Source organism: Vigna umbellata, chromosome 4, assembly GCF_029865625.1.
Source record: "Vigna umbellata cultivar VRB3 chromosome 4, Vumbellata_1.0, whole genome shotgun sequence".
In the NCBI taxonomy this organism is placed as follows: domain Eukaryota; kingdom Viridiplantae; phylum Streptophyta; class Magnoliopsida; order Fabales; family Fabaceae; genus Vigna; species Vigna umbellata.
In genome coordinates this window covers 37,314,387-37,329,228 of record NC_142168.1, presented here as the reverse complement: position 1 = coordinate 37,329,228, position 14,842 = coordinate 37,314,387, and the positions used below count along the sequence as shown (strand labels likewise).

The following is a 14,842-nucleotide window of genomic DNA, read 5'->3' as shown; positions in this document are numbered from 1 at the left end:
GCAACGTCAACCTATTTACTCTTCTTTTCTGTTAAGTCCAAGCTAAGTGAAGTCCCACATTGCTTGTACTATAAAGAAAAGAAGAGTTTATAAGCTTCTCTACATCTAAAAATAACAAAACAACAAAAGAGGCAAATACAAGCCAATAAAACCTATTCTACTTTTTTTTATGTTTTTTTTGTCACTCTGAAAACTCTTCATTGTTACTCCATCTATGATCATATCATAAAATTTTCAAGTTTTGAATGGGGAAAACAAAAATTATTCGACTTGAAGATAACTTATTTTTGAAAATCTAAGTGGGTCTAAGTTTCATAGGGTAAAAATAAGAAAATTGGATATATGGTGTAATTCCCTATGTATAGATTAACATTATGGAAATATGGAAATGTAAGATCCCGTATAAACTACCAAACCCTCTAGTACTATCATATTTCTTCTGCATGATTGAAACAACTATAGTGTGGATATGCTTTGAAAGTGAAGAAAAATAATAATAATAATAGAAAAAAGCTAAGTGGGTATGGGAATATATGAACCCCACAATGTCCTAATGGGGATTGTCCAATATCCATAATGGCCAGTTAGGATTCTCAGTTTTGTCGGTCAAATGTTTCTAAAGATTTGAATAGAATTTAACCTATTCAATAAAAGGAAGGTTCCTTGAGTACAGATGCCCTTTGATCAAGGTTGTTAGTTAATGCTCTTTTGTGGATTCCTTCAAAGCTTCCACAAATATTATTTAAAGCCTTAAATTTTTATAATAACTCTTTTCTTACTTACACTCATGCCTCTTTTAATCTTAAAGTAAATAAGCATTGTTGTTTTTTTATCTTTAAAAGATTATTTATCTATCTTTTAGATCAATATTTATCCTTTTAATCCTTTTAATGGCATCTATATCTCGTTGCCTTATTTCACTTAAAAGCAATATATTCATTATAATTTAGAGCAGTATTACCCATTCAAAATGTCATAAAAATTGAATAATTTAATTATAGAAATATTATTCTTATGATATCAATACTCAATTGAATTTTTATTAATTTTATTTGTTCGATTGAATGTTTAAAATATTTATTTTATCTTTATCTAAGTGCTTACTGATTCATTTTGTCGTCAACAAATAATTTTTTTTTTCATTTTTAATTTGTGGATCAACTTCAGTTGACTAGTGAGTTAAACGAGACTAGAGATGAAAACAACGAAGTGATAAAGCAAATTGAAGACTAGAAGACAAAAGTAATAATTACATACTTCATATATAAGAAAAAAAATCAAACATTGATACAAATATAAAAAAAAAATATTTTGAATGTTTAATTAAACAAAAGTTATAAAAAATATTTAGAATTTCAGACAAAAACTTTTCTAGTGAAAAAGATTTGACTAAAAATACCTAAAATTTATGAATTAAACGTAAAAAAGCATAACATACATTTTATGGATTTGAAACGTGAGATTGAGAAAGAAACTGTTTATATGTGAATATTGAATAAGTTGATTTGTTTTTGGTGTGTGATGAAACATGGGATTGAAGATGATGTTTTTTGTTTTTGGTTTGGTAGGTTTATTGATGATAGGAGGAATGGGAGAAGATGATGATGATAAGCATAAAGAATACTCAGCAATTTATAACTTTGGAGACTCAAATTCAGACACAGGAACATTTTCTGCAGCATTTGAAATGGTTTTTCCTCCCAATGGTCAAAACTTTCCTGAAAAATTCCCTACAAGAAACTGTGATGGCCGACTCATCATTGATTACTCAGTAAGCACAAACCAAATCTTCTATTTTATCTTTTTCCTGAACAATATTTAACAACTAAAAATCACTTAAAGCAAATTATAAACCTTTCCAAAATGTATTCTAGGTCCAATTATACAGCTTTAATATTTTAGCCAATTAAATTTTTACTTAAATATGCTTTTAGTTTTTAAATTTTAACACAAAACTATAATTTGTTTTTATTTCAAACTTTGACACAGTTTGATTATCAAATTTTAACACAATTTGATTCTCAAACTTTTTCAGACAATTTAAAAATAAATAAAAAAATATAATCTTCTAACGTTATTGTTCTATTTTATCTTTTTCCTAAAGAATATTTAAAACCTTTTCAAAATGAAATGTAGAATAGGGCTCAATTGTACAAATTTAGTATTTTAGTTAATTAATTTTTTTTGTTAAATATGTTTTTATTTTTTAAACTTTTTTTTTCGTGTCAAATTTTGATAGAGTTTAATTTTAAAATAATTTTAACATAGTTTGATGTTCAAACTTTGATACATCAAACTTTGATGTTCGAAATATAAACTAATTCTAATTTTATGTGAAATTTAATAATCATGAACATATTTAAACTTAATTTTTAATAAACTAGGTTGAAACTCAAATTCTAGTAATAAACCTATGATTAGTTTCATAATGAAAACTAGTTGGTTCTCTATTTATCACTTATTTTATGTGTTTTTTTTAATGTGTGCATATTTAGGTGAAGAGTTGAAGATGCCATACTTGAGTGCATATTTGGATTCCATTGGGTCAAATTTCAGTTACGGTGCAAAGAAGTTGTGCTGTAGGAGTAGGAGTAGGAGTAGGAGTAGGAGTAGGAGTAGGATTGTAAGCTATTTTGACTGTGGAAGAAAGAAGATAAAAAATGGAGAAGAAGAATACTACAAATGTAAAGATCCATCAAAGTACAATATTAAACATATATAGGGATGCTTTCCACTCTCATTGTGGAAGAAAGAAGATAAAAAATGGAGAAGCTTTCCACTCTCATTGTGAATGGCTCTTTCTCCCATCCACCACTTGCTATAGGGATGCTTGCTTCTCAATCTCCAAAACATATATTGGGGTATTACAAGTAAAACATGATTTTCATTTCAAACTTTTCGATAGTGCTATTCTTTTTTTCTTCTTGTTACTCCTTTATCATTGTTATTTTTCTTACTAATAATCGAAACTAAGAAAAATATATTAGTGTTTAGATGTAGTCTTTCTTTTGGGCAGGGTAATGAAAAGATAAAAAGAAATTGGGTGGAAAGTAAAATTATTTATATATTAAGACCCAAGTAGAAAATTCTAAGCAATTATAATTGATTTAAAAGAAAAATGCCATTGCTTGAAAATTAATTAAAATCACTTTTAAAGAAAACATTAATTCAACATCACAATTGCATTACTTTTTAGATGAAAAATTATTAATTAATCTAGGAACGAGAGCGGATTTGGTAGTTAGTTTGTAAGAAAAAAAATTAAAGTTGAATTAGGTATTTTAGTTTGTTAATCCGTTCAGTTTGCGTGAGTCAATGGTAGATCAAACTATTTTGCATTTTAAAAAAAGAAGTACTTTATATTTAATTTCTAAGTCAAACAAAACTATTTTATTTTATTTTATTTTATCATTTATTCACTTCATGCTTGAATTCTTAATAATTGATTAGTTATATTCTTTTGCTGGTTTAAACAATAATTTATTCTTGTGTTTTCTTCTTCATAAAATGTTTAATTTTGACATATTTATTTAAGATAGATCTTAATTTTATCTTTACTTAGTTTATTTTTATTTTATTGTCAATGATAAATTCGTAGAGTAATGATAAATTCATAGAACCTGAATCCCCACCCTTAAACATGAACCTTGGAATTCACATGATTGCAAGAAACCTCAACCAAATAGAAAATTGTTGTTGTGAATCTCTCTTATGAAAAAACATAGTGGATCCCGTTCAAAAAGGGTGAGGTTGTGGGAAAATTGGTGTAATAGACTATATAATAGAAAATAACACTACAAAGAAGAAGTTCGATAGAGACCTTGGAGGCAGTGGAGATCCACTCAACAAACATGACTCTCGAGTGTTAAAGTGAGGGAGAGAGTTGCAAAAAGGAGATAAAAACTTTAATATCCTTAATTTTTGTTTATTGTCAATAACATTTTACCTTCTTTTATAAAGTTGATGAACATAACTGATATATACTTTAAAATAAAAACAAAGTACAACTTTAATAAATAAATTGAAAATGAAAAACATATTTAATTCTTTAAAATTTAGCACATTTATTATAAACATACATAGTAGATTATAAGTAATGAAAGTTATTAATGAATGTTTGGCAAGTGTACTAATTGTTATTGTATTAACAACATATCGTCTTCTGAGATTGAATTAGTTGAGTACTACATTACTAATTTATATAATTTTGAGCAACAAAAAGTCAATGAAATAATGAACATAAACAAGTGAGGAGAATTCAATTAATATAAAATGTTAGAGAATTGATTTCATATGCTTTCATATAAATTCTTACCCTTACTAATTATAATTATCCACTTGAGTTTATTAAGAGCTTGTTTATCCCTAATTTATTAGATAGGAAAACTTATTCATTGAATTCTAACCCTCAATCCCGATCAGTTACAAAATTCAATAAAATCATAAAGAAAAAATTATTATCTCAATTGCAAACTAATTAGCTATCTAATATGTTCTATTTATAATCACAAACAATCATCAATTTCCCAATTGTGAAACTGTTCATAGAATAAACACTAGAACATAAATAGAACATTAAGATAATTAAAATAAACTAAACATCAATTGAAAAGGTTCAAAAATAATATTCCACAATATTACATCAATCCTCTAACGAAAAGGAAAATTAGTTTTTCATAATGTAAAAGTTCACGAAAAACTAAAGGAAGAAAAAGAAAAGTAGAATGAATTTTGTGTTCCTCTTATCTCTGTTGCCCCTCTAATTGTCCAAAAAATCCCCTATTTCCTATAATTTCCCCTTTTTAGGGTGGTTATTCTCTCTAAGTAATTGTCCTCTTTTTCTTCTTTTTCCTTAATCTTTTTAAATCCATGTAATATTAGAAGTTAGTAATTGCTTTGAAAAATTGAACTGTTCATGAAAAATCCACAATGTACTTGTGCACTTCTCTGATTTCAATTCCTCACTCTTAGAATAAATCCACAAGTTGTGAAAAAAGCCACAACTCAATTATGAAATTGACTGGTTTGCATTATGTTTTTCTCGAGACAAATTCACTAAGTTGTGAAAACGTTCACATCTAAGTTGTGGAGCTATTTGATTTCAACTATGCATCTTGAACACGAATTCTCCCCAACTTGTAATTTTAACACTTAAAAATACTTATCTATAAGAAAAACATAAAATATAAATATTTGATCCAAAATAAAGATAATACATAATAAAATCATTCAACATTAATTCAATTAATGTAATTAGTCAATTAATGTAATTATGTATTCCTAAACTAATATATGATAATGACATTTTATTCCCACATCATTTATGATGAACTTCTTCTTTTTGTTATACAAGTCTTTTTTTTTTCTTTTTAATTCAGGCCAATGAATTTTTGGACTTGATTGGATCGCAATAATGCGGCAATGAAAGTTACTATAAACTTCATTTTGTCATACGAGTCTGTTTTTTTCTTTTTTATTTGGACCAATAAATTTTTTAGACTTGGTTGGATAGCATATCTATTTTTGACATGAAACAATGGATATTAATCTAAAACTATTTATAACAAAAGATTCCTATAACATTGTAAATATGCACAAATACAATTTTCCTTAATGATATTTTATATGTTGAATATTTAATTAATTTATTTATTTATATTAATACTATTTTAAATATTATTTATACATTTTACTTAAATTCAACAAATCAATACACGAAACTTAATTCATTGTATAACAATTATTTAAAGAAATACGATAAAAATGGTCTATTTAACTTTAAATGTTTCATCTAAAATACCTGTTTAAAAAAATACAATCAATCTAACTCACAAAAAATCAAAATACATCAACCCACCATTATATTTATGCATGCATATCTATCCAAATCAAAACCAACATTTATATTTTTAATTATTTATGATTCTTGAAATTTGTGAAACCCAACCTTAAAACTAAAACCTTTTGTACCAACAAACAAATGTTAGCTAAGAATGATATGTTGTTTAATGAATATGGGTGCTCAACAACTCAGCCATGTGCACATGAAGAAATAATGGGACATGTATGTTTAAAAGGGATGTAACAACTCAAACAAATGCACATGAAGAAATAATTTGATGTGTTTCACAAATTATCTGAGCCAGAACTTCAAAAAGGAAAGTTAAGCTTATCACATACGAGGGGAATGAATAAATATCTGTTTGAATAGAAAAAAAGAGAGTGAGATATTCTCTAAAATATAAAAACAAAAATCTATTCAATTATAAAATATTTATAGATTAAATATGTTTTAAGTTTTTGAACTGATACAAAATTAAAATTTATTTTTATCTAAAAATTTGATAATTTTAATATTCAAACTTTAAAAAATAATAAATACAATCATTTTAATTAAATTAATTAATTTTTTTTATTTATCAAACATATTTAGATTTTGCGTTAAAGTTGTTTATATCATTTTGTGAATAATATCTTAAATATCATTATGAAATGTTATTTAAGAATAAAAATAATATTATTAAATTAAAATGACTATATTTATTTATTTTTAAAATTTAAAATATATTAATATTTGAGATATTAATAAATTTTAATTTTATATTTAAAGAATTAAAAATATATTTAATTAATTTTTTAATTTTTATAAGCTAAAATCATATTAATTTTTATAAGCTAAAATCATATTAATTTTTCTTCTACCTTATAAACACGAACCACGAACAAGATGGCTTTAGGGAGTGTATTTTCTTGATCAAGAAATTACATGTCTTCTTTTACACATTGAACATTGATTTATAACTTTTATCTCTTTCAAATATTATCACCTACTTTTAATTTAAAATATTAAATTAAAATGTTTACCGTGTTACAGAAAAAAAGAAGGTAAAATTGAGTACAAAAGGGAGAGTCAAATATTTCCTTAAATATCTTAAATGTTTCCTCTTTTACCCATCTGAAAGACATAGTAACACGTGTGCTTCTATGTATTTTTTCTTGGAAATATTTTTTAGTGAATAATTTTTTTTTAAAAAAAATTTAAATGATATTTTACATTAGATTTTAATATATATTATAAATACAATAAAAAATTAAACTAGCTAATCGAAATTAAAACTAGAATTATTGTATTAAGACAGCTTTTGAAAAATGAAAAATTCATGTTAAAAGAGTTAAATATCAAATTTCTTGAAATTATAAAATTTCTCACACATATTATTATTTAAAACGATTGTTTATTTTAATTTTATGAACTTTGCAATGCCTTCTGGATTTAAGTAATTTAGTTATAAAAGTTAATATTGAAGGTATTTGAGATAAAACCTAATTTATTAATTAATGCATTCCATATTATGTCACACTACATTCATACCAGATGATAACTTCTTGTAAAAAAAATAACATATCAATACAACAAATTATTTTAAGTAAAATATATATATATATATATATATATATATATATATATATATATATATATATATATATATATATATTAATATAATTTATTCAATATAATTATTTTTTAGGGGAATTATCTCCTGCGTCATCAATCAATTTGTCTAAGTATTCCAGTATCTGTCTGTATTTCTCGATGAGAACTCTAGAGAGGTACTCATTGTCAAAAGTTATGTTCTTATTTTCCAGAGTAATTATCCAATCTATATCTTTGATAGCCGTTTCAGTCAAAAGTTTTGCTATGTCAGATTCCATGTTTTACTAACTCTCTTCTAAATAAATGTTTTTTTTTTTTATTTTGATTTTGAATTTGAACATATAAATAACATAGTCATATTATGTACATGATTGACAAAGTCATATTATTTATACAATTGACAAAGTGAAATTGCATGATTGACAAAGTCATATTATTTATACAATTGACAAAGTGAAATTGCATGATTGACAAAGTCATATTATTTGCATGATTAACAAAATGAAAATACGTAGTGTATTATATCCTGGTGACCAATCGACTAAGGAGAATCTGGAGTCAAAACAGTCAACTGATCGGCTGTCAATCAAACACTAATCAGGAAAGGTAAATATCATTAATGACCACCACTATAAAAAAAAAGGCATTACCGAAGGCCATAAGCCCTCGGAAACAGCCAGAAGCCGTCGAAAAAGGATATTTACAGACGGCTTATCGACGGCCAAAGAGCTCTCAGTAAATCCCTTGTCGCTAACATTTACCGAGGGCTTCCGCCCTTCGGTAATTACCGAGGGCCAGAAGCCCTCGGTAATTTCCGAAGGGCAAAAGCCTTCGGTAATTTCCGAAGGGCAAAAGCCTTCGGTAATTTCCGAAGGACAAAAGCCTTCGGTTATTACTGAAGGGCTGAAGCCTTCGGTAATTTCCGAAGGGCAAAAGCCTTCGGTAATTTTCGAAGGCTAGAAGCCTTCGGTTATTACCGAAGGGCTGAAGCCTTCGGTAATTTCCGAAGGGCAAAAGCCTTCGGTAAGTTGGAGGGAAATGTAAGGGACAATTGTATTTCTTATGAAACCAACAACACAAACAGATCTGCATAACAGTTTTCAAGCACAAACAGACCTGCATAACAGTTTTCAAGGACATACAGACCTGCATAATGTGCATCTCAAAGATGTAATCATTGATCAAAATCCATAGAACATCCATTAATCCATAGAACATGTATTTATAGTTAAAACATAAAACAATGTAACATAATGATGTTCTAACATCCAAATCATCCAATATATCTAACATCGAAATGATCTAAACTCTAAATGTTGTAATATCCAAATGTTTCTATAACAAGTAATAAAAAAATGAAACTAATAATGTACATAGTTATCATCAGAATGATCTTCATCATCTTGCTCCTCTATTGATGGCTAGACTGGCGTGGGTTGGACAGATGAGGGTTGGACTGATGTGGGTTGGACTGATGTGGGCTGCTGAGGGGCAGCGGGTGACGAGGAGGGTCGTGGCTGGGTCGGAGGAATATTGAATTCATCCTGTGAAGTTTCAGGCAACACTCTCATGACCAGGGCCTTAAAGTTTGTAAACTCTGTTCTCAAATCAGTGATTTCCTGGTCACGTTGCTCTAGTGCCTGCGTGAGGCGGAGAACGACCTCGTCAGCAGTAGTGGTGGAAGAAGAAGGTTGGTGCTTCAGAGTACCTCCTCTCGATGTTATATAGTTTGCAGCAAGTTGTCTTGCATCGACTTGACCCTTTTTCTTCCCACCAACGATCTCGACCCAGCATTGTGTCCTACGTATGTCGTCTTTTGCATTACTGCCATCATCCGGTGTAGGAGCTGACTCATGTTCAGATCTAACCTGTGAAAGTCTCGTAGAAAATTCTTCCTGTTGAAACATTAAAAGCAATGTTAGGGAATGATAGAATAACATAAATGAAAAATTAGTAATAGTAATAGTGTTATTTGCTTACACGAGTCTTTCGAGATCTTTCATCAACGAATTGATTAGTGCCCTTCCTTACATGAGTCTGTGCAAAGACCTCATCAACATGGACCGCCCGTCCCAGAGCTTGTGCCTGTAACATAATTTACAATTAGAAGTGTACATATGAAATAGAAAATACATAACTTATATATGAAAGAAAAAGTTATGTAATGAAATTTTACCATACGAATGGCATGCTCATGAATGGTTATCGACCCACCAGTATGCAGGGTGCCACACTTTTCAGATGCTCTGTTTCTCTACGCCTTGGCACACTTATTGCGAAACTCTACTATATTCCAATGAGCCAGTAAAGAGTTCCAAATTTGTTCGCCCAGCCAATAAGGGCGCTCTCCTGCATTGCGGGCATCCCTAAACATCTCTAACAGCCGATGAGATGCTTTCATGTGGAAATTTCTTTGTATCTGTGTTTCATGTTCAGGTTTCCACTGCACCTTCATCTGTAACATTAAACAGAACAAACATTGATTAATGAACATACTAAAATAAGAGGGACAATTAGTTTAATGGATTGTTCACCTGAAAGCGCTCCTAGAATGGCTTTTTGTCGTCATCAAGTATTGCTCCCCAAGTAGGCCATGGACTTAAAAACTGTTGCTTAATTGAACGTGTGATGGCCTGGGAAGCAACCCTAGATGGGATAAACCTGCATAATAAAAGTCATTTCAATTACAATAGGGTTTAAACATCAAATTATATCAAGAGATTAAAATCTTATCCTTTACCATACGGCTCAATCCATGGTCGATCATGGAGGGGCGGGTCAAGACCTTCACCATCACCACTTGAATCTGGATCAGCAAATGGTGTGACAGTCTCAGAAGGCGGTATACAAGATGAGGAAGGTAGGGTCAAGGAGAGGAGTGGGGGTAATAACCACAGGAGGAGGAGTGGGGGTTATAATCACAAGAGGATGAAGAGGGTCTGTTGTAGGGTGGTAGAAGGGTGTGCTGCAAGGGTAGGAGAAGGGTGTATTGCAGAGGTAGGAGTAGGGTCTACTACAGGGGTAGGAGGAGGCCCCACAGATGATGTACTGGGGGTAGCAATTGTAGGTAGTTTAGCAGGCACCCTAAGTACATACTTTGGTGTCTGTCGTTGCCTCTTTTTAGGCCTTGCTACCCCCTTTCCTTTATCAGGACGTTCTGAACCTTGTCCTATCATTACTGCATTGAAATGGTTACAAATAAAGCGAAAAAAAAGAAATGAATAAGGAAGGATCAATGGTTTTTAAAGTCAATGTATAAATAATTGCATACCACTTTTCAGATGGTATTTTAGATAACTCTATTCAAATGATAGTTCAATTTGCTACAATAGATGTCCAACATTCAATCGTCGTCATCATGATATTCATCTTCATCTTCTTCTTCTTCATCATCGTCATTATCATCATCATCTTATTTTTCTTCGTCGTCAGAATCATCATCATCATCTTCTTCTTCTTCTTCTTCTTCTTATTCTTCTTCCTCTTCTTCTTGTTCTTCATCACCTTCCATTGTTGCTTCTAATTCATCTCCATCACCATCAGGGCCAACCAATGCGGTTATACGTTCAACTTCAATAATTTCTTGTGGTTGTGACATTTGGTCAAGTTGGTAGGCAACATCTTCCTCAACCTCATTTGAGTCAATGCGACCTCTAGGCTTGGTTTGTATTGCTACGGCCCAACCACGCTTGTCAATATTGCGGAATGGTGGATATGACACATAATAAACCTATCTGACATTAGTTGATAGAATGAAAGGATCAAACGGTCCATATCTTAATCTCTGGTTGAGTTCGACAATATTAAAGCGTGGATCCACTCTAGTACCAGCTCTAGAAGGATCAAACCATTCACAATAAAAAAGTACTACTCTGTTTGGAGATGTAGTGCTGTTGTACTCTAGCTCATATATTTTATGAATGATGCCGTAGAAATCATCATAACAACCCTCTGTTAGGCCCTTGACATACACACCACAATTTGATGTTTTCTTTCCTTTAGACCATTCATGTGTATGGAATTTGTAACCATTGGTGAAGTAAGTGTGCCATTCTTTGACACATCTCATTGGCCAATTCGAGAGATGTCTTAACTCTTGAACCGTGGGAGTTAATGCCTGATTAAAAACCTACAAAGATACTAAAAAAATTATAAAAGCAAGAGTCAAATTAACCTTGCTCTAAACGTAGGAAAAAGTACGGACCTGATTTCTAAACCAATGGGGAAACTCTGAGTGTATTCTAGCATAAGTATTTCCTTCTACGACTTGCTCAGCCACAACAAATGAGCTGGTACAAATGAAATTCATTAGTGTATAACAATTATACCGTTGAAAAGATAAGAGATGAATGACGACATACTCAAGGTACGACTTAACTTCACTGTAATTGATTAAGACATGGACATGAGCAGAGTTGAATTCAGCATCAGTTAACCAATGAGTGAATTCTTTCCCTGCATGACGACCTGATTGTCGAAAAACTGATAATGCACCTTCACGTGGTTCAACTTGCCATTGCATTTCATTTCTGACATGAGTGGGGGACAACATGAAGTTTTTGAAATAATGTGAACAAAAATACGTTGTCTCTCTGTGCAAGTAAGCTGCACAAATTGAGTCTTCTACTCTAGCTTTATTTTTAACTGAACGTTTGGATTCTCCCATAAACCTTTCAAATGGATACATCCACCTGTATTGCACAGGTCCCCCAAGCCAAGCTTCATATGCAAGATGAATTGGAATATGCTCCATTGAATCAAAGAATGTAGGAGGGAATATTCTTTGTAATTTGTAGAGAATAATTGGGATATTTTCATCCATCTTTTTAAGGGAATTCTCCTTTAGTGTCGAGCAACACAAATCTTTAAAGAAGTTACTGATTTCTATTAGTGATTTAACACGTGCATTGGCAAACAACTGAACGCAAGAGGGATGAAAGTCTCCATGAATACATGACAATCATGACTCTTCAACCCTTGAAGAGTACCGTTCTGAACATTGGCACATCTGGACAAGTTAGAAGCATATCCATCTGGCATTCTAAGCTCCTTGATCCATCCACACACTATTCTTGCCTCGTCTTTTGATATGGTGTAATTTACTTTTGGTTTAAATAATCGGTCGTTACCTTGCGCCTTCAACTCTAAGTCTTTTCGTCCACAATACAAAGGTAAATCTTTTCTTGCTTTCTCATTATCTTTTGTCTTACCTATAACATTCATAATTGTGTTGTAGACATTGTCAAAGAAATTTTTTTCTGTGTGCATGACATCGAGGTTGTGTCTTAGAAAGTTGTCTTTCCAATAGGGAAGTTCCCAGAAAATGCTTCTTTTAGTCCAATTATGTCATTCTCCAAACCCTTCTATCCTATTCTGACCAGATTCAGTGACTTTTGGATAGTCTTTCACTCTTCTCCAAACGTGTGATCCAGTCAACTTTGGCGGGGGCATATCCGTTTCAACTTGCCCTTTGCGAAATGCCTTTTTGTTTCTTCTAAAGGCGTGATCAATGGGCAAGAACCGTCGATGGCAGTCAAACCAACTACTTTTCTGACCATAACTCAATTGGAATGACTTTGTATGTTCCATTCAATGTGGACAAGCTAATCGACCATGCGTGCTCCAACCAGATAACATGTCATACGCTGGGAAGTCATTAATAGTCCACATCAAGGCTGCCCTCATAAGGAAATTTTTCTTTCTTGAAACGTCATTCGTCCAAACACCATTCCATAACTTTTTCAAATCATCAATCAATGGCTCCAAATAAACATCAATCAATGATTTGGGATTAGATGGACCTGGTATTATACACAATAAAAACATGTAAGGCTTTGTCATACACATCTCAGGTGGTAGATTGTATGGGATAACTATAACGGGCCAGCATGAATATGGTGATGCAGACGCCTGAATGTACGGGATAAACCCATCAGAGCATAGACCAAGTCTGACGTTACGCGGTTCACTAGCAAAGGATGGATGTTTACGATTGAAGTGCTTCCAAGCTTCACCATCAGAAGGATTACACAAAAATCCTTCAGTTTTGTTACCATCATGCCATGTTATGTGTTCTGATGTTTGCATTGAAGTAAACATTCTTTGTAATCTTGGAATTATAGGCAAGTAGAACATGGACTTTAAGGGAATTGGTTTTTTTTGCCTCCATCCAGCATGCATAGTATGATATCGAGGTGAGCCACAAAACTTGCATTCAACCAACAATGCATCATTTTTGCCACTGTCATTGTCATAGAATAACATACATCCATTAACACAACAATCAATCTTCTTGACTTCCAATCCCAACTTTGAAACACATTTTTTTCCTTGGTAATAATTCTTGGGCATAAAATTGTTTGGTGGTGTCAAATCTAACATCAATTTTGTATAGAAGTCCACTGCTTAAATGGGAACGTTCCAATTAGATTTGTCAGCCATAAGTCTAATGCACACTGACAATTTTGACTCAGATAAACCTTCAAATACAGGTAGATTTGCCTCTGTCAGTAAATTGTAAAACCTCTGAGTGCTTTCATTTGGAGACTCTTCATCATGACTATCGTTTGCTTCTTGTTTAGCATGGCGACGAAGAGCATTGTTGACCATCTCTTGAATATAGGCAAATTGATCTATCTCAGATGTATGTACAATAGTATTCGAACCTGATGCAAGCCGCTTTTCAGCTGCAGTGGAGGTCGAAGGAATTTCTTCACCATGAAATGTCCAAACCGTGTAATTAGGCATGAACTCTTTTTGGTAAAGGTGAAGTTTGACGACTTCATCTTTCAAAATCCTTGTACATTCGCACTTGATGCATGGACATCGAATCCCTCCATCAAGGGCATAATATTGATATCGTAGGGCCGTCTCCACAAACTCTTCAACTCCGATGACAAAAGATTCCTTCAAACCTCTCCTTCCACTATAACAACAGTCGTACATCCATCCACGATGGTTGGGAAAATGGGCCATGTTCTGTGACAAGCCAAACAAATAAAAACTTAGCCAAAACAGCAACACTCCATGTGACATAAGTAATAAACCTATTACTACTCAAGTCGAACATGGAAGACAATTTGAACACTATTGTCATAGGCATTCAATAAGGGCATGCAAAGAGAAGTCCTCAGTATTGAAATGCCTTAGACATCCTAAGGGGTTGTGTATTAAAGTTGGAGGAGACAACTTATTACTACTGAAGTTCTCTTGTCTAGGGTACTTCCAAATATTTTGTAGGTTCCAAGTGTTTATAGTATTTTTACCCTTCTCATTGCATTGAGAATGTGTGAAGTACGATAGGATTTTAAATGACTACTTAACTTAATCAAGTTGTAGCCTAATAAATGAAATGCAATATACATCAACATGAATACAATATACATCAACATAGAATATATACATCAA

At 31.5% G+C, this 14,842-nt stretch overlaps 1 protein-coding gene across 1 annotated transcript; it reads right to left on the bottom strand.

Annotated features, from left to right (window-relative positions):
• Nucleotides 1–8,687: 8,687 nt before the first annotated feature.
• Nucleotides 8,688–14,374, bottom strand: LOC148200069 (uncharacterized). The gene is made up of 5 exons (XM_088114133.1): nucleotides 10,176–14,374; nucleotides 9,970–10,096; nucleotides 9,612–9,890; nucleotides 9,416–9,520; nucleotides 8,688–9,330 (listed from the first exon to the last, which is right to left on the bottom strand). The coding sequence occupies exons 3-5, from the start codon at nucleotides 9,612–9,614 to the stop codon at nucleotides 8,857–8,859; spliced, it is 582 nt and encodes a 193-aa protein (XP_087970259.1). The 5' UTR covers nucleotides 9,615–9,890; nucleotides 9,970–10,096; nucleotides 10,176–14,374; the 3' UTR covers nucleotides 8,688–8,856.
• Nucleotides 14,375–14,842: the final 468 nt, after the last annotated feature.

Bases quoted from the DNA above. Each gene is read 5' to 3' on its own strand.
- LOC148200069 (XM_088114133.1), bottom strand. The intron at 9,331-9,415 runs GTAAGCAAATAA...ATGTTTCAACAG, and splicing joins AAAGATCTCGAAAGACTCGT to GAAGAATTTTCTACGAGACT.